This window comes from Protopterus annectens, chromosome 3.part1 (genome assembly GCF_019279795.1).
Source record: "Protopterus annectens isolate FY-2018-M chromosome 3.part1, PAN1.0, whole genome shotgun sequence".
NCBI classification, from domain to species: Eukaryota; Metazoa; Chordata; order Ceratodontiformes; family Protopteridae; genus Protopterus; species Protopterus annectens.
In genome coordinates, this window is record NC_056732.1 from 1,332,294,678 (window position 1) to 1,332,313,468 (window position 18,791).

An 18,791-nucleotide genomic window follows, 5' to 3' on the forward strand; every position below is an offset into this window, starting at 1 on the left:
AGAAAAGTTAAAAGAATATAATCTTGGTTGACATCACTTGTAATAATAAATAAATCCAAATAATTAAAAAAAATTAAAATGCCTTAATGAGGTCCATGAATTTCATTTATTTTGCCCATAGATTCCTTAGGTCTGACCCATATCTCTCAACTTCTTTGCTCAAGAATTCTGGGCAAATCCAGAAAATAATGTGGGGGGGTGGAGCAAAGGCACAAAAGCAGGGCCAGTGTTTATGAGGTCCATGAATTTCATTTATTTTGCCCATAGATTCCTTAGGTCTGACCCATACCTCTCAACTTCTTTGCTCAAGAATTCTGGGCAAATCCAGAAAATAATGTGTGTGGGGGGTGGAGCAAAGGCACAAAAGCAGGGCCAGTGTTTAAATATTTCTCTAATTCACTTTAAAGTAATTGGATCAACAGGTTTTGCATCAACAAGCATTTTCTAAACAATAAAAAGTATGAGACTGATTTCTGGTATAATTTACTGACTGTAATACACAGTGATTTACCAGAAAATCAAAAAAAAATGCTATGCATAGGACAAAAATATGAAGCAGGCTCACAGATGTTCTTTAATATTAGGGGCAGCTGAGGGGTTTAATCTGGCCTCCAAGTAATGAAGATCACTTCTGAGGACAGGAAACTTTTCTTAAAGCAGACGCAAAGTCTACTTGCTTGATTCTCTTTGTGTAAAATAAAAGTAAAGCATACCTCTCAATGATATCAAATTCCTCGGTATTTACCAGTTTCAAGGGCAAAATAATGGGGTGCCAGAAATTTCTGAGTGGCCCTTTCAATTCCTGATTTTTCTTTTAATTTTGTGAGGCAGTGCCTGATTCCCTGTTTGCCTGTTGGACTTGGAAACAGCTCCAACAAACATTGCAAGTCAATTAAAGTAAAATGTATAAAATTTCCCTGATCTGGGTATAATTGTTGTGCAGGGAAGACGTGGTGTTCACGTATTGTTAACAGAATAATGCGTTGATAAATGTGGCCTTGGTGTAATTACTTGTTAGGGATGTTTACTCACCAGCAAAGCATTTGCAGGATGCACCACAGATGATCATCAAAGTGATGTGATGAAATCTGTCTAGTATAATACATTTTTCAACATTTAACTGCTGGCATTACAAAGGGAAGGTGTGGTGTATGAAAAACAGGATGGCACTGACTGACTGACGCTTTCAATGCTGTACAAGTTAACCCCCTTCCTAGTGGTAGAAAATAAAATTCTAGCTACTGCTGTTCCTGTATGTGATTTATTAGCTCCTGCTTCTTCTAATTCAGCATTGTTTCTTCAGCCTGTGTGATGTCGGTAGTCCCGGTAAGAAGGTTGACCTTCTTGTCCAGAACAGTCCAGACACTGGTGTCTGACTGTCCTGAAACCAAAGCTGTAGTTTTCATAAATACATTCATACCATGGGCATCAAGTACAGCATTACGCAGCACCACATTAATGGAGAGCTTCTTGTCTGGGCACTTCATACACCATGGACATTTAAGTATAACCGGGATGGATGGCAGGATCTGAAAAATGTCAGTAGACTCAGCACAGAAGGGGCAGCGCAAACCCACAAAGTGCCATCACTGTAACTGGGATCCTCTTCATCAGCATAGATTTTTCACAGAATGTACAGATTTTTGTCCCATATTTTGATCTGTTTCTCATTAAATCGTGTTCTTTCTGGCAAATCATTGTGAGAAATCATGGAGGACTAAAGTCAGAAAATAATTGGCAACTATTTCAATTATAGACTTCGTAACCTTCACAAAATTCATACTAATGCAAACATGTTATTCTTTCAACTTTCAAAGCTTGTAAGAGTAATACTTTAAAAGCATCCTTACTTTTGGGCCTTTGCACCCCTTTATTTCTGGCTATGTCCAGATTTGGTGCTCTTAAAAGTTGAGAGGTAGTCTGGGGTGGGAATTTTAAACTGTGGGTAAGGTTGCTAGTAGTTGTCAGCCTGTCTCCTTCAGACGGTACTGGACTGAACTCTGACAGACCTGCGCAGTGTGCACCCATGGTCTCCCATGCTTTGTGACTAGCATGCTAAGGGAAGAAGAGAATGAGGCAGCTGCAGCCTTGCCACAAAATAAAGTGTTTAGGTTGCTGTTTTGTCCAGTGGTCATTCAGACGGAATCCCTACAGAACATATAGAAAGCATTGGGGGACTGAATGTTACTATAAAAACTTGCTACTCAACAGGCTGGTGAAGTTTCTGCAGCTGTGACATTTATTTAGGATAAAAAATGGACAGCCAGTGCCAGCTACCACAGAAGGCAGTGGCAATGGGGTCTTGGACTTGATAGCCCTGGAAAAGAATGTGGCCGAGCTTACTGTGAGGGGATGTTTATGACATGGCTTCAGTCATGGGCCAGGAGTTTGAGCACCTCATCAATCAGCATGCCTGTGAGGCCATTGCCCGGCTCATGCCCAAACTGGTCCAGGATGGGTACTAGAAATCCTGGAGGATTTTGTCAGACTCAGAAGGAATAACATCAGTCCAGAACTGGAGGAACTGTGTTTGGAACTGGACCGATTGTGAACAGAAAGGATGGACAGGATCACAAAAGAGAGGAAACGCCAGAAGGTTGCATACATTTTTTTAACTTCTTGTTTGTCTTGGGCAATAATACAATTTAATAATATAGTATAAATAGGTGACTTGTAGTTTAGTATGTTTTTTAAGGAAAATGTAGAACATGAAGTTCAGTATGAGGAGGAGTCAGCTGGCAGAAGGAATGTGCCAAGAGAGTTGAGGCAGGCTGCAGCTGAGCTGCAATTTTATATGTGCACTAATGAGGGGGGCTGTGTGACTTCACCAAGTTCATGTTTGTGACAGCAGCCTGCAGAACCGCTTGCCAGTTCACAGTCAGGAAAAGGGCTTTTTAAGGGAAGCTTATCATAGACAAGTGTACAGAAAGTCAACAGCATCAGTTTAGAAAAAGATGAGGCAATGTTTTGCAATAGCATCCAGTTACGGGAATATATTATTTTCTCGACAGCCGACAATGTCGAATCTGACATTGTTGACATGAGAATAGCGAACGTTCAGAATTTCGAGCATGTAAATGGAAATCTCCATAAGGGGAGATTTATGTTTACTGCAATGTAGTCTGCTTAAACCCGTTAGGGTACTTTTTTTTTTTTTGTCTTTTTATAAGCTGGATGTTTGAAGATATCGACCATATGGTGTCGACCATATGTTGTTCAATGTTTTCAAACACTGATCTTATAATATAGACCCCTGGTTACAGTATCCCGGATATTTGTTTTAAGATTAAGTTACTAAAATGTAAAACCACAAGTTTCAGCCACTCTGATGTCCCTGATTTAGTGATGCTCCCTATCTGCTTTTCATTAAACGTGGAGTCTGAAAATTAATTATGGTAAACTGGTAAGTCATTTATGTCCACAATTTAAGAACATATGGTATGCACGTATAGTTTTACCATTTTACAAGGTATGGTTTTGCAAATATGTAAAACATTGTTCACTTGAATATTTATCCTGATTTATGAAGAAGGAAGTGGCAAGGAAGTGTTGTAAAGATAAAGAACATAAAATATCTTCTGTCATCTCAGTAGCCTCTTAGGTTGTGCATGTGAAACTTGAAATTACTTTATTCTTTTTGACTCTTCAAATTGAGTTATTTTTGATGATTGTAAGTGGGGTCCACATAATTCAACACAGCTGCAAGTTGTTTAAAGACCAAACTCATTTATTTTCAGGCCTGAGTGGTCAGTGGATAAATTGCTATGGGGTTGAATTTGCAAGAGATCCTGCTCCTCAGATAACATACCTTCCATACCTCTCAGTCTCTCAGAGTAAGAAATCTGGACAAAGCCAAAAATACTGGTGGGACAAAGGCCCAAAAGTAGTTGCAGATTTTATTGCTCCTGTAAACTCAGTCAGTTGCTAGAATAACAGGTTTTGCATTATTATATATATTCTGATGGATATGAAGTCTGAAATTCAAATGTCTGTCATTATTTTTTATTATTTAGTGACTTCAATCTTCATTTTGGTATCCAACAATGCCATTGGATTGGGTGGGATTACATGATTATGTATGCAGATTTTATGATAATAAGCATCCCGATTTTTGGCCAGTTGTACCTACTTTTCATGGGCGTTTGTCCAGAATTTTGATGTTTCTAGGTTGACAGGTATGAAGCAAACCACAAAAGCACATAAGTAAAGACATCAGTTGTTTTATGCACAACTGATCGCAGTGCTTATATCAAACCATAACATGCCACAGCTTGTTACCAGTAGGTGATAGGGTAGGTAGACTGTAAGCAGATTAGATGCATGCAGCATCCAATTCCAGGTTTAAAATGAATGTGTAAGTTCATGGTAATTATATTCATCAGTACATTAATTCTGTTAGCAAAATGTGTTAGCCTATAAGCAATTACAACTTAAGTATTTTTGAATGAAAAAGTTATTACATTTAAATACAATACAAGTACCAGAAATGCAAGTTATCCTTACACACAGTACAGTGGCACAAGTGCTGAGTGCTTTCCAATAAATATCAGGGGTTAGAATTTCTGGAAAAACATGAATTTGATGTAGTAAGGGGCAGCTAGAAGACAAGAAACATAATAAATTATCATATTCTCTAAGACTTGCTGGTATCTACATTTGTATAGAATACTTACTGCAGATAAAACTAATATACAAAGAAAACAAGCCACAAAGAAATATAATAATTCAGAACTGTCAAAAACAGGGACTTACAGCCAGCAGCATTATGTCATATTCACGTGTAATATAGATATTATAATAACATTTACATCAATATTCATTCACCTGACTGGAGCATCTCCAATTTATCCTTTTTGTAGGAAGACAATTCGGCTAAATAGCAGATGCCTCCTTTGGCCATTAAGGCAGTACCAGCATGAATACTGGCAATGCCAGTTCCATGTTCATCCTTGGAGACTGTAGCAAACATATCTCCTGAAGCACTGTGTCGCATACCACGAGGTAAAATGCAGAGACTGTAAGTTAAAAGTCTAAAGAAAAAACATACTGTTTTAGTTTAGCAGGTAGTGTTACACAACATATATCCCTTTATTATCCAGTATTTTCAATTGAACCATAACAGTATTCATTGCAGAGAAGTATATGATATCATATTTGTAAATACCATTATATAAGTCACATTAGTATATAACAAATATATAACAACTCATTAGACCTCCAATATTCTTAACAAAAATAAATATTTCACTTGCCATAGCAGTAAGTTTAACCTGTAAACTTAGCTAACAGACTAGGGAAAGAAAGACCTACAATCTGCATATGTGTGGCATATGCAGGTAGTGCACTCATTCATACAGCACAGCAGGGCACACAACAAGTGGAAGCAATGAGATAACTTGTACTGAGGTGCACTAGTATTGAGGCACAGGGTAGCAACATTGTACAGCACTGCAGAGTGCATCAGATGTGCAGATTATGCACCCACACATGCAACTGGGGATTAGGAGCACAAAGAATGGAATTACAGTTCTCCAAGTTCGACTTACCTGCAACAGGAGATCTTCAAATTTCACACTGCCTTAGTAACATATGAGTACTGTGCCTGAGCAAACCCATACGAGCAGCTTTCCAGAGCTCTGAATTCCCTCCTCTGACTCTCTATGATAGCTAATTGGCTAAGCCCCTCCCATCAGGGGGAAGCCTAACCCCTGTCAGAGAAAGACAGTTCAGTCTTTTAGGAAACTAGGCAGCTGGGTATAGGACAACATCACAACAGAATGCAAAACATGGACAGACTGTGCACCCATAACAGGGACAGATGCAACAGATGTCAGAGTACACTACTACAGTGGCATGGGGTACATTTTGTGGGCAGGGTATGTGACTGTCTAACTGCTATACCAGTAGGAGACAAATACATGACTCTAAAGTAAAAGGTGCTTGAAGCTGCTGGGGGAAGGAGCACATAATGGCTCAGAGTCAAGTGGTATCCAGCTGTGTTCACCTCAAGGGAACTGTGCATGAGTTGGAACTGTTCAATTAATATTTCAGTAGGACTGACATTGCCTACACACACACATGTGCACACTGACTAATTGTTTTTACTTTCACCCTCCATCCTCCAGGCAACTATTAGCACTGTACGGGTATTGCACTATAATCATTCTTTGTCTTAGACACAGGAAGCAAATATTGTTTTCTCATGTGAAGCAGCATTGATGAGTTGCTATATGTGATCTTATCAAGCACACAGGGCCAGTCCTATCTCAAATCATGTTATCCCAATTCTCTACCTTTTTAACTGAAAGAATAACAGTGAATGATCATTACTGTGAGCAATGTATTCTCCCCAGTCCTACTACCACAGACTAATTTATATGATCTCTGTCAGGAGTATCACTTGCTGCTTGGTATTCATCACTGTCTTGATTACCATGTTTAAATTAGCAAAAAAAAAAACAGATTGGGGTTGCATGCTGACAGCACTGTTACCACTTGTTTGTTTTTTGTATTTACACTGAAAAAGAAACCCGTCTATGAAGACAGCAGCAATCATATTCCTACCAGTGATCTCTGGGTAAATGACAATTGATCAATTGAGAAGTGTTGACATCTATTGCATCTATGCAGCCAGTATCGACTCTTGTCTCAGAAAGTAACAGGCCATGGACTGGCTAGCCATGACCTATTTCTGTGTGACAGGGTGGGAATGTATAACTGCATAAGGCTAGGCCTGGAACTGAACTGTTGCAAAACTACATGCAGTACCCCCTGGACATTACCTCTCTGACTACTGACCTAGTGTTATCTGCTCCCAATGAATTAATGAAGAGAAAAAGCATGTGTCTTGTTTAAAATGCATAGAGAAACTCTGGGGACAAATGACTAATGATTATGGTCCAGTATCTCATAACTGGATGAAGAAAGATCTGTCCTGCTATGAACACGTTCCTTGATGAGGATGCCTTTTTCCCATCTAAACCTGCTGTTTTCTTTGAAACTATTAATTATGTCTAAGGTGTTGCTTTCTTTTATATTTTGGAAGAGGACTACAGACTGATTGTTTAACATCCTGCAAAGTTTTGCTTCTGTACTGTGTAGCCCATAATAATAAAAAAAAAATTTGATGCAAGTTAGTTAATTAGATTCATAGGTTCATAGGTTGGTACTAGGCTACCGGCCCTAGGGCCTATGCAAGCCTAGCCATAACAATTCCCTGGATATTTCTTCCAACAATATTTACTTCTCTGGGCCCCTGTCTAGCAGGGTGACTGACCTGACCCTCCAGGGTGAATTTCCTATCTCCCATCCAATCATCAAGGTTCCTTTTGAAGAAGGCCAATGAGGTGCTCTGCTTGACATGTATGGGCAGTCTATTCCAGAGTATGGGGAGTCTCTGGGTCAGGAACCTATCCCTCCAGCATGTTTTGCTCATTGTGATAACAAGGTTTAGATCCCTGGAGCGTGTGGCTCTGAGGGATTGGGATTTCTTTAAGTGGAGCATGCCCAACAGCTCAGGGTTTGACATGGCCTTGTATGTTAAGCAGAGATCGCATCTGAGTAGACGATATGCCACGGAGTATAGCTGGAGTTTTTTTAGAAGGTCAGCATATGACATCTGCTTTAGGCCTGCGATTCTTTTAGTGAGGTATTTCTGTGGCCTTTCCAGCTGTTGCAGATGTCTTGTGAGGTACATACCAAACGGGGCATTATACTCTATAATGGGTCTAATGAGGGATGAGTAGAGTGGGACAATGACCTCCTTTTTTCTGTATGAAAAGCCCTTAGTGATAAGGTGTGTCACATAGGATTTCCTGACTGTTGTGGCAATGTGGTTATCGAAAGTGAGACCACTGTCCACCTGTGTCCCTAAGTCTCCCATCACACTTTCGATGTTTAGCGTCTTGCCACCTATGTGGTAATTCATGGGTACATGTTTTTTTCCAAAGGGGATAACTATACATTTCTTGGCATTAAGCTTGAGCCCATGGCTCTCGCACCAGGCATCTGTTTCTGTAAGGCCTTTTTGTAGAATATCCACATCATTTGGGGATTCAATAATGGCTCTCAGTTTGCAGTCATCTGCAAACATTGTTAGCCAGAGTCCCTTAGTGTTGGCCTGTACTTCAGAGAAGTAGATGCCAAATAGGAGTGGTCCCAGGACTGAACCCTGAGGTACTCCACTTGTCACTTGTCTGGAACTGGATTGGGAGTCGCTACTTTTACAGTCTGGGTTCTGTCAGTAAGCCAGTTGGCAACCCATCGAGTGATGTAGGGATTTATGCCCAGCTTAGTAAGTTTATCTATGATTCCAGAGTGGGGGATGGTGTCAAAGGCCTTGGTGAGGTCCAGATAGGCTGTGTGGACCACCTTACCTTTGTCCACAGCTCTGGAGACTGATTCGAAGAAGTCAATCAGATTCAGGAGACATGATCAGCCCTTCACAATCCCAAACTGGGTGGGGTCCAGTGTTTGAAGATTGCTATTTTACTTAGCGCTTTCGGGAAAACTGTGCTTCACCTTCCTCAGATAATTAACAATACAATCAAACCAACATAAATAGTTTTATTTACTAATTAACAAGTAAATAATCTTGTTAATACCCCATTAGCAATAAAAGAACCAACATACACATAAACTGTATTGGAAAACTAAATACATTGAAATCTGACAACGTTAACCAATAAACAACACATACAGCTTTTTGAGTACCTTTTCTATTGATTATGGGTTTATTAGAAACCTATTGAATAAGAATTGGGGAATTATTTTAGAAGACTTGACATTATCAAGTAAATTAGGGTTAGCACCAAAAATTACTTATAGAAAAAATTCCACCCTTAAGTTCATGCTTGAAAAAAAGAAGAAACCACAGTTTGTAGGTCTTCAGGGCATGACTAAGTGTGGAGCATGTTCACAGTGTAAAAATATTTTAACAAAAAAGAGGTGACAATTAATAGTACAGTTTACACTATTAGAGGCAAGTTTAATTGTGAATCTAAGGGCATAGTTTATGGTGCTTTATGCGACTGCTGTCCTGCCTTTTATATAGGCAAGACAGAAAGGAAATTAAAGCAGCACATATACGAACACAATTATGCAATTTTAAAAAAAGACCTTAACAATGCCCTTGCAAGGCATATTGTTGAATACCCTACCCACAGTTTTAGATTCACAGTTTTACACAGCAGACCACCACATATAAGAAGTGGCCCATGACAGCTGCTTTTAGAAGTAGATGAATTGATGTGGCAGCTTAGGACTATTGCTCATGTGTTCCCAGGTTTAAATGAACAAATATCGATTAAATGTATACTTAAACTGTTGGCTTTGAGAAGATAATAGTAATGATTTTTTTCTCAGTAAAGTATGTTAAGTCTAACCAATAGTTTAGTTACTATTGACTCTTTGTGTTTAGTAATTTATTTGCAAAAAACGAAAGTTTGTTTTAAGTCTTTTACTTATTTTTAAAAGTATTGAAAACTGTATGTGTTGTTTATTGGTTAACGTTGTCAGATTTCAATGTATTTAGTTTTCCAATACAGTTTATTTGTATGTTGGTTCTGTTATTGCTAATGGGGTATTAACAAGATTATTTACTTGTTAATTAGTAAATAAGACAATTTATGTTGGTTTGATTGTATTGTTAATTATCTGAGGAAGGTGAAGCACAGTTTTACCGAAAGCGCTAAGTAGTTTCATAGTTTCATAGTTTCATAGTATAGTACTAGGCTATCTGCCCTGGGGCATTTGTAAGCCTAGCCATAGTGATGTGGCTTTTGCCACCCCATGAAATGGTACAAAAAATGTACAGAATAAATTTAGAATACTGTGCCTCTGTCTAGTAGTGACACAATGAAGGCCCCTTATATAATAGAATTAGTTTACTGTGCCCCTGTCTAACAGTGACACAGATGTGACCCCTGGGGTAAACTTACGATCTCCCATCCACTCATCAAGATTTCTCTTGAAGAGAGTCAGTGAGGGGCTCTACCTAATATGAACTGGGATCCTGTTCCAAAGCATGGGAAGCCTCTGGGTTATGAATCTATCCCTCCAGAATGTCCTATTCATACTTGTGCTGAGGTTTAAGTCTTCAGCTCTCGTGGTCCTGATGGATTTGGATTTTTTGAGGTGGAGCATGTCCATCAGATCCTGATTGGACATGGCCTTGTACATCAGGCAGAGATCATCTCTGAGCAGGCGGTATGCTACTGAATAGAGCTGAAGTTTCTTTAGTCTGGCAGAATAAGACATATGTTGGAGACCCTTGATCCTCTTGGTGAGGTACTTTTGTGGTCTCTCCAGCTGTTGCAAATGTCGGGTGAGGTACATACCAAATGGGGCATTGTACTCAATCATGGGTCTGATGAGGGAGGAATATAGGGGTACAATGATATCCTTGGATCTGGATGTGAATCCCTTCATGATGAGGTGTGCAAGGTAGAATGTTTTTCTAACCACTTTGGCAACATGGGTATCAAATGAGAGGTCGCTGTCGACTTGGGTCCCTAGGTCTCTGATTACTTTTTCCGTACTCAGTGGGTTGCTGTCTATGTGATAATTTGTGGGTACTTTGTTTTTCCCAAAGGGGATGACTATACATTTTTTGGCATTTAGTTTAAGGCCGTGACTCCGGCACCAGTTGTCCGTTTTTGTGAGGCCTTTTTGTAGGATGTGTGTGTCTGCTGGTGTATCGACTATGGCGCCTAGTTTGCAGTCGTCTGCGAACTTTGTCAGCCACAGCCCTCCCATGTTTGCTTTAACATCTGAGAAATAAATGCCGAACAAGAGGGGTCCCAGGACAGATACCTGTGGGACACCACTTGTGACTGGCTTTGAGTCTGACATTGCTCCAGCGATTTTAACTTTATGGGTTCTGTCCTTTAGCCAGTTTGCAACCCATCTAGTGACATAAGGGTTTACTTTTAAGCTGTTGAGCTTATCTATGATGCCTGAGTGGGGTATTGTGTCGAAGGCCTTAGCCAAGTCCAGGTATGCTGTATGGACTGCTTTGCCCTCATCAATGGCTCTAGTGACTGTTTTGAAAAAGTCAACCAGGTTTAAAAGGCAGGATCTGCCCTTTACAAATCCGAACTGGGTGGGGTCAAGTGTCTGTAGGTCCCCAATGTCTCTGTTTATGAGTTCCATAATGATTCTTTCCATAGCTTTGCAGACCAGGCTGGTTAAGCTTATGGGGTGGTAGTTTCCAGGGTCTGTAGAGGCACCTCCCTTGTGGAGTGGGACCACTGTTGCTGTACGCCAGTGTTCAGTTACATATCCCGAAGTAAGGCTAAGGTTAAATAGCATTTTTATGTGTGGGTTTAGCTCCTCTTGGAGTTCACGTAACACGCAACCCAGGATACCGTCAGGTCCCACTGATGCTGTGTTTTTTGCTTTGTTTAGGGCGGTTCTCACTTGGACATCTGAGATGACAGGGAGATTACATTCAGCTGGGATAAGTATTTCTTCTTTTGGGGGTGAGGAGGGAGAAATTTGCACTGAACCTGTCAGCCAGAATGTTGGCAATATCTGTGGGTTCAGTGTATTTTTTGTTGTTTTGAACCAACTCTGAGCATATCTGAGGGTTTCCGCCAGGTTTCTAACATAGCTGAAGAAGGCTTTGTGGTTATCTTTAGTGTCCTTAGCGATTTTTCTCTCAAAGTTGGCCTTGGATGTTTTATGAGAGAACGTAGTTTTCTGCTAATGTTGATCAGAGATGTCTTCCCTTCATGGGATTTTGCTCTGACGTGCAGTAGCTTCCTTCTTTTGTTATACAATTTGTTTATGGCTGAGGTCCACCAGACAGGACACTTACCTTTGGTGGAGAGGGACTTGGTTTTATTTGGGATTGCATGATCCATGCATTCTTGGAGATGTCCATAGAAAGCATTTGTGAAGGATTCAGCATTGTGGGATGTGGTATCCACTGGCACAGTGGGCTTAAAGGATACCATCTCAGTCTTAAGAAGAGTGAAGTCTGCTTTTGAGAAGTTTTTCACTGTGGTCTTTTGTGCTGGGGGTGGAGGTGGGATATGAATATCCAGGGTGATTAGTTTGTGGTCAGATCTCACTAGTGAGGGGTATACTTCCGGTGTGGAGCATTTTGTCCCCATGTTTGTGATGATCAGGTCTAGTATATTATCTCCCTAGTGGGAGAGGTGACTAGTTGTTCCAGTGCATTTGAATTTATGAATTCCAGGAACCTTTGGGCTAGGGTATTAGGGCTAGAATAATGTACCCAATCTATGTTTGGGTAGTTGAAGTCTCCCAGTATGATGGTATTTTGTGATACATTCATATCCTCCAATGTCTTCAGGAAGGCTGAGTGGGGTTCTTGAGATTGGGAGGGTGGTCTGTAACATGCTACCAGTTGTATAGCAGTTTTGCCTATGGTTAGTTGCACCTGTATGGTCTCTGATGCTTCATGTGTTGCTACTAACCTGGAGGTGTGGGTGTCCTTGATGAATATGGACACTCCCCTCCTTGTGGTTCGCCCGGGTTTTGGGCCGAAAAGCATGATACGAGGTATAGCCTGGTAGTGCTGGGGTGCTCTCAGGAGCCTTGAACCAGGTTTCAGTTACTGCACAGATGTTGATGTTCTCCATGCTGAGGAGTGCATCAAGTGCCTGCATCTTGAGATTTAGACTTCTGGCGTTGAGCAGCATTACCTTTAGTTTTTTTCCATTTTTCTTTTCTAAGGAGGTGGGTTTGTCTTTTAAAGCCTTGCCTAAAAAAGGCACTATGGGGGTGGCAAGAGCCTTAGCCAATATCCGGAAGCCCAGTGGTGACAGGTGTAAGCCATCCCTTGCGAAGCAGCGTGGCTTGTCCAACATGTCATCCCAGGCAGACAGACATTGGATCCCCTTAGAATGACACCAGTACTTCAGCCAATTGTTAAAGCTGATAATCTTGTCTTTGTATTGTGGTATCATTCTTGGTGAGGGCAAGATGCTGCTCAGGGTCAGGGTCATACCAGCCTGGGCTACATAATCGGAGAGCTCTTCTATGTCTCTTTTCATGTAGTCCAGGGAGGTAGTCTCAGGTCATTCACACCAGCATGGACAATGACAGAGTCATATTTGTACTTGCTTTGGAGTGACTTGAGTGCGTGTGTTATGTGGCAGATCCTAGCTCCCGATAGACAGCTCACAGTCACCCTCTCCTTGTTCAGCCTGGTCAGCAGGACATCAGTGTGTCTGACTATAGAGTCACCTATTACTAGTGTATCAGGCAAGGTGTTTGGCCTTAAGGGCTGTGATTGGTTGACACACTGATTTATTGAAGTATGTGTTCCTTTTTTTTTTGTTTTGAGGTGGTGGATTTTTGGATGTCTGCTTTGGGAGCCTCTGTTGTTTTGGTAACTTTTTTATTAGAGCCTCCGAGTATGTCTTTGTGTTTTTATGTGCTTGGTTTGCAGTTGTGGTAGGTCTATGTGGGACTGGGATTGTTGTGTGTGTGGTTACCATCTCCTCCTGTCTGGTCATGCCAGCCCTGAGTTGAGAGAGTTCAGCCTCCAGTTTGGCTATATAGTTGCATCTCTCACATGTATTTGTGTTTGTTGGGAGGAGGAGAGGGTTGTCTGTGTACATGTGACAATTGTAGCATTGTCTAAAGATACCTAGATTGACCAGCTGAACTGGAGAGGACGCCAGTAATCTACCACTCGACATGCTAGAACAGTATAAGGGAGTTCTGTACCTTTAAGGGAAGTGGATATTCACAGGGGTGGTAAGTAGATGTAGTGCTTTACTTAGTATGAGAGTGCTTACTTAGTAGAGAAGTATTGAGAACAAGTGCTAGGCTTATAATATAGTGAGTAGTCTGTTTATACTAAGAGTAGAGCTTCCTTAAGGGAAAATTTGAAGAGCAGACCTGGCAGAGCCAGAACAAGTTTAACCTTGTTTAACCGGTGCTGCGCTATGTGCACAACCGCGCAAAGCTGTGCAAACACAGATTTTAAACAGTGAACTACAAAAGAGCTAGAAATGGTCCAAAACAACCAATTACTACAGCTTCTTGTGCTGAGGTCACTTCCTACAGGGACAGGTAGGCTGCTCAAAGCTCCCCACTCCCACTGGTGAGCAAAGAAACTTCCTTCTATCCAAGTAAGGTAATGGACAACACAGGAACTACACCACAGCCCAGAATACAGCAATGCCTGTAAACTGGTCTAAACTAGTCGAGGAGAGGCGGGAAAACAAGGAATTTTTTTGTTTTTTTTGATAGAAACACACAGAAAATGCAGAAACAGTGATAAATCAGTTACACAGGCTAGCACACCTTAGTGGGCAGCCTCCACAGTTAAATTAAAAAAACAAACAAACAAACTTTCGATCAAATTCGACTAAAATATTTCTTGTTTATATCCGCTTCTTGTTTTTATTGGTTTCCGTTCGCTTTACAGTTTAGAAGTCCCCAGTAACCCAGGAGCCACCTGAGATGGGGCAGTGGCCAAAGGTCTTTCCAAGGCCAGAAAGGCAGGCCCCACTGAGAAGGGATGGGAGCCCAGAACTGAGACAGACAAACTAGGAACCAGGGTCACACCCTGCCCCAAAAGACCCATGTGACAGACCGGAACCAAAGATGGGCCCTCAGTCAGTGCAGCTCAAAGAGATATTGCCAGATCCATAGAAAAACCTGGGGCTGGCTGAAATCCCTCAGGCCCAACAGTGAAGACATGGTCCCTGGGACACGATGATGCTGAAGGCACTGTGGGAGCCAGAGTCAGACTTGGTGTTGAAGACAAAATGCTTGCCGGTGCTGAAGCCATTGGAACCTGAGAAGATGGAGTCAAGCACTCTAAAGCCTGAGCAGAGGCCAGAGGAGGAGAATAATTAGCAGTTGAAAATGAGTAATTCCCTGCACCAGAAGGGAGAGGGGGTTGAGAAGATGAGGGAAGACCTCTAGCTGTCAGGATCTGATCCACCAACCTAACAATATCAACTTTAGACAGACTTCTAGTGGAGCGAATGGACAACCCAGAAAGAGAGTCGGGTCACTCTATGAAAGGACTAGGAAGCTGTCCAAGGAATGGGTCCAAGAAGACAGAATAAGTAGTCCAGGGTTGGGTAGTTATATCTTACTTTGGCACCATCTGCTGTATGGGGGAAATTAGCACCAGCATGGCTGTAGTAGCAGTGGGTACCAGTGTCAGAGTTATAGTTACAGTAAGAGCCGTAGTAATCACAGATTTCATAGGTGTCATGGTCAGTGTCTAAGGCACCGGTAAGTTTTTCAGTGCCAAAGATTCAACCATTTCAAAAGCTTCATAGCTTTGGGCTTCAGCTCCATAGAAGAACCTTCAAAGGCATGTTTGTGTTTCTTAGCAATTGGTGCCGATGGAGAGGTCTGCACCGAATTGGAGAATTTTGATCCAGAGGCCAGGGAAGACTGGTCGGCCTTGGACAAGGCTTCCTTGAAAGGGGCTTTAAGGAGCCCTTTGAAGATGAGTTTATTTTTCCTCTCTGCCAGAGTTCTATTACCGAAACCCTGGCAGATGGAGCAGTCTACACTCAAATCGGGCACACCCAAACAGTAAACACATTTCTCATGATTATTAGAGTTTGGCATTTTTCTGCTCCACTCTGTGCATTGTTTAATGCCCATAGTAAGGTTTTTAGGGTTTTCTGCCATGGTCCTAAGAAAAAGGGGACCAGAAGACAGAGAAGAAGCAAAAAGGAAAAATCAAAGGCAGAGAAACTCAGTCACACTTTAAAAAAGGGAAAAAAATCTACCAACAATGGCAGACAGACTACCAACAGTAGAAGAGAAAGTGAGAGAGAAAGGGGAAAGGGAAAACTACCAACCATGGTAGAAGGGAAGAATTACCAATGGTAAGGGAAACAACACACTCAAAAAGGGTAGACTAAAGATTCTTTTTCTTTTTAAAAGGGAGGTAAGGATTTCAGAATCACTTACAGAGAGAAGTAAATATATAAAAAATTTACTTAGCTGGGAGAGAGGAGTCAGCTGATGTGTCTTATCGTAAGAGTGGCAAACGAGATCTGGGGTAATGTGAAGAGGGGCATTATGGGTAGACTTGCATATGGAGAGATTTTTTGGCTGACGCAAGCTATATATCGGCCGGATCGGTTCTGAGGATCAGAACCATAACCCACAAGTTAAGAATAGATGAAAATTGACAACATCAGATCAAAAGTTATGTACTCACCATAACAATGCAACGGTATTGACCATTTTCATTTTTCCTCAACTGATGGGTCTCAGATCCAACCTTGGATCCAACTCGGTCATATTCACCAGACTCACAGATCCAGCTCTCTCCACTCTCAAGGGATACCTCAAATCAAATTTGCTGCCCAACACTAACATACGGATAGCACCGTATCATTATGAAAAACAAAGATAAAGGCATACAGAAAGGCTGGATCCCAAACAGGGAACAGGTAAGTTCCTAAAGGGACATCCCTTAGGCCTCATTACTGGGCATGTTGCAGGTGTTGTGAAGAGCATTTTGGCTGACATCAAAGAGAGAAACAATACTAGTTTCATGAACTTTAATCGTAGTTTGACTTAGGAATGTGGTCCATTCACGTCATGGTATTAGAAACCCAAAAGATTTTGAGAAATTAAAAGGAAGAGAAGGAAGGGGGTTGGAAGGTGGGAAGTTGAGGAAGAATGATAATTGACAACACAGGAAGAAGTAAAAGAAAAAATAAGAAGTTTAAAGGTACAGGATATGAAATGGGATGAAGTAACAGCCAGAGGGATTGAAACAAAGTTAAGGAAAGCCTCAAATTGGAAAACTCCAGGCCCAGATGCAGTACCTAACTTCTGTTTAAAAGTATTAGCATCTCTGCATGAAGATTTAGCCATGAGTATGAACTGTTTATATGCACACCCTGAACAGACACCAACCTGTCTAACAACATGAAAAACAATGCTCCTACTGAAGAGTGAACCTGCAAGCTAGCCTAAAAATTATAGACCAATAACTTGCCTTCCAATGACATATAAACTATGCACTGGAACTGATGCTGACATAATTTATAGTCATTTAGAAGAAAACTCAATTATGGCAATAGAACAAAAGAGCAATAAAAGAAAGTCATATGGAACAAAGGATCATTTGTTGTTAAAGTCATAGTAGAGAACTGCTAAAAGGGGAAGAATTTAAGTATGGCATGGATTGACTATGATAGTATCCCACATTCATGGATAAAAGAGTGCTTAAAAATTTGTTAGATACACCCTACACTGATCGACTACGTTACAGTGACCATGAAACAGTGGCAGACCACTTTGCAATTAAGTCATGATGAAGGAGAAATTATTACTCCAGGGATAAAAATTCAACGGGGGATATTCCTGGGTGACTCTCTGTTATCGCTGCTATTCTGTCTTGCACTTAACCCATTAAGCTGTCTACTGAACAGCTTAGACCATAGCTATAATTTGGCTCCTAGAAAACAACCGAGTGTAAAGACCTCTCATCTTCTCTTTGTCAATGATTTAAAACTGCACAGCTCATCAGATGAGGAACTGAAAGCACAACTGCAAGTTGTCAGAACGTTTTCAAATGACAAAAGAATGTCATTTGTTTTTGATAAATGTGCAAAAGCAACCTTCAAAGCAGGAAAACTGCAGCATCAAGAAAACATCAGTTTGGGACCAGAATGTGATATAAAAGAACTTGAGCAAGAGGGAATGTATAAATATTTGGGAATTGATGAAGGATCAACAATAAAACATGAACAAATGTGAATAAAACTTAGGAATATTTTAGAAAAACTTAAATTAATCCTGAAAACATTGTTGACAACTAGGAACAAAATTCAAGCTATAAACCAATGTCATGTACTGTCTTACAGGTTTGGAGTGATTGACTGGCACCAAAACATATTGGCTAGATTAGACAGGAAAACAAGAAGGATGCACTGTCGCTCGTCTAGTCAGGATAAAATAGACAAGTCTTTGTGGGTTCTGTTCAAGCAACTTGTTTATGTTTAAACACATCAGGATTGAGGCTTAATAACTTTAACTTAGATAAACTTATAAACAAACTAGCTGTTACACTCATACATGCTCACTCTCTGGCTGCACTCACAAAATGGCACTGAAGCTAGTGTGTGTTGGTTATTTATATGCAAGGGCCAACCACGAAATCCTTCTTAAAAGTAGAACATACACACACTATTCTACATCCTCCCTCTTTGAGAAATAAGCTATGCAGTGTTGACAACATCAATTGATATGCATTCAATACAAATAATTCTTTATCATGTAATTATACAGAACTAAATACATATAAACAATTATGTCCAGGTTGCTGTGTATTTCACACTAGGTCTGGAAATACGACCAAACTGTGTGACACTGAAATTAGAATCAGGTCTAGCAACTAGGACTGTCTCTGCTGAATGTTCACCTTTAGGGACATCAAGAACATCATCAGGAATGGAAGTAGAAGTTAAGACATGTTCTGCAACAGGAACATTGCCTGGATTGCTCTGAGATCTAGAGTGTGTATCACAGGAAAAATGCTGCAATATCAATTCTGGTACAGGAAGAAGATGTCTGTGATTTCTCCTGTACTCCACACCCTCGGATTCTATGAAGTAGGGTATTGGCTTGGTACAATACTTGACCAATCCAGTTGAAACCTTTCGCCGTTTGTATCCTCACTGTCTCTCCTTCTTTCAATGGACGAAGAAATCTGCTCGATTTATCATAACAGAACTTCTTCTGAAAAGAATGCTTTCTAAATAGTTGAGCTCTAATTGTCCCATTGCTCTTAGCTTTAGGAATCAACAAACTGGAACTAATAG

At 40.8% G+C, this 18,791-nt stretch overlaps 1 protein-coding gene across 1 annotated transcript in view; it reads right to left on the bottom strand.

Annotated features, from left to right (window-relative positions):
• Positions 1-18,791, bottom strand: part of MCMDC2 (minichromosome maintenance domain containing 2) — a gene marked incomplete at its 5' end in the record, with an annotated part of 2,309,393 nt that overhangs the window by 916,404 nt on the left and 1,374,198 nt on the right. Inside the window, 1 exon segment of the mRNA XM_044067368.1 lies at positions 4,825-5,030. Coding sequence (XP_043923303.1) covers positions 4,825-5,030 — 206 coding nt within the window.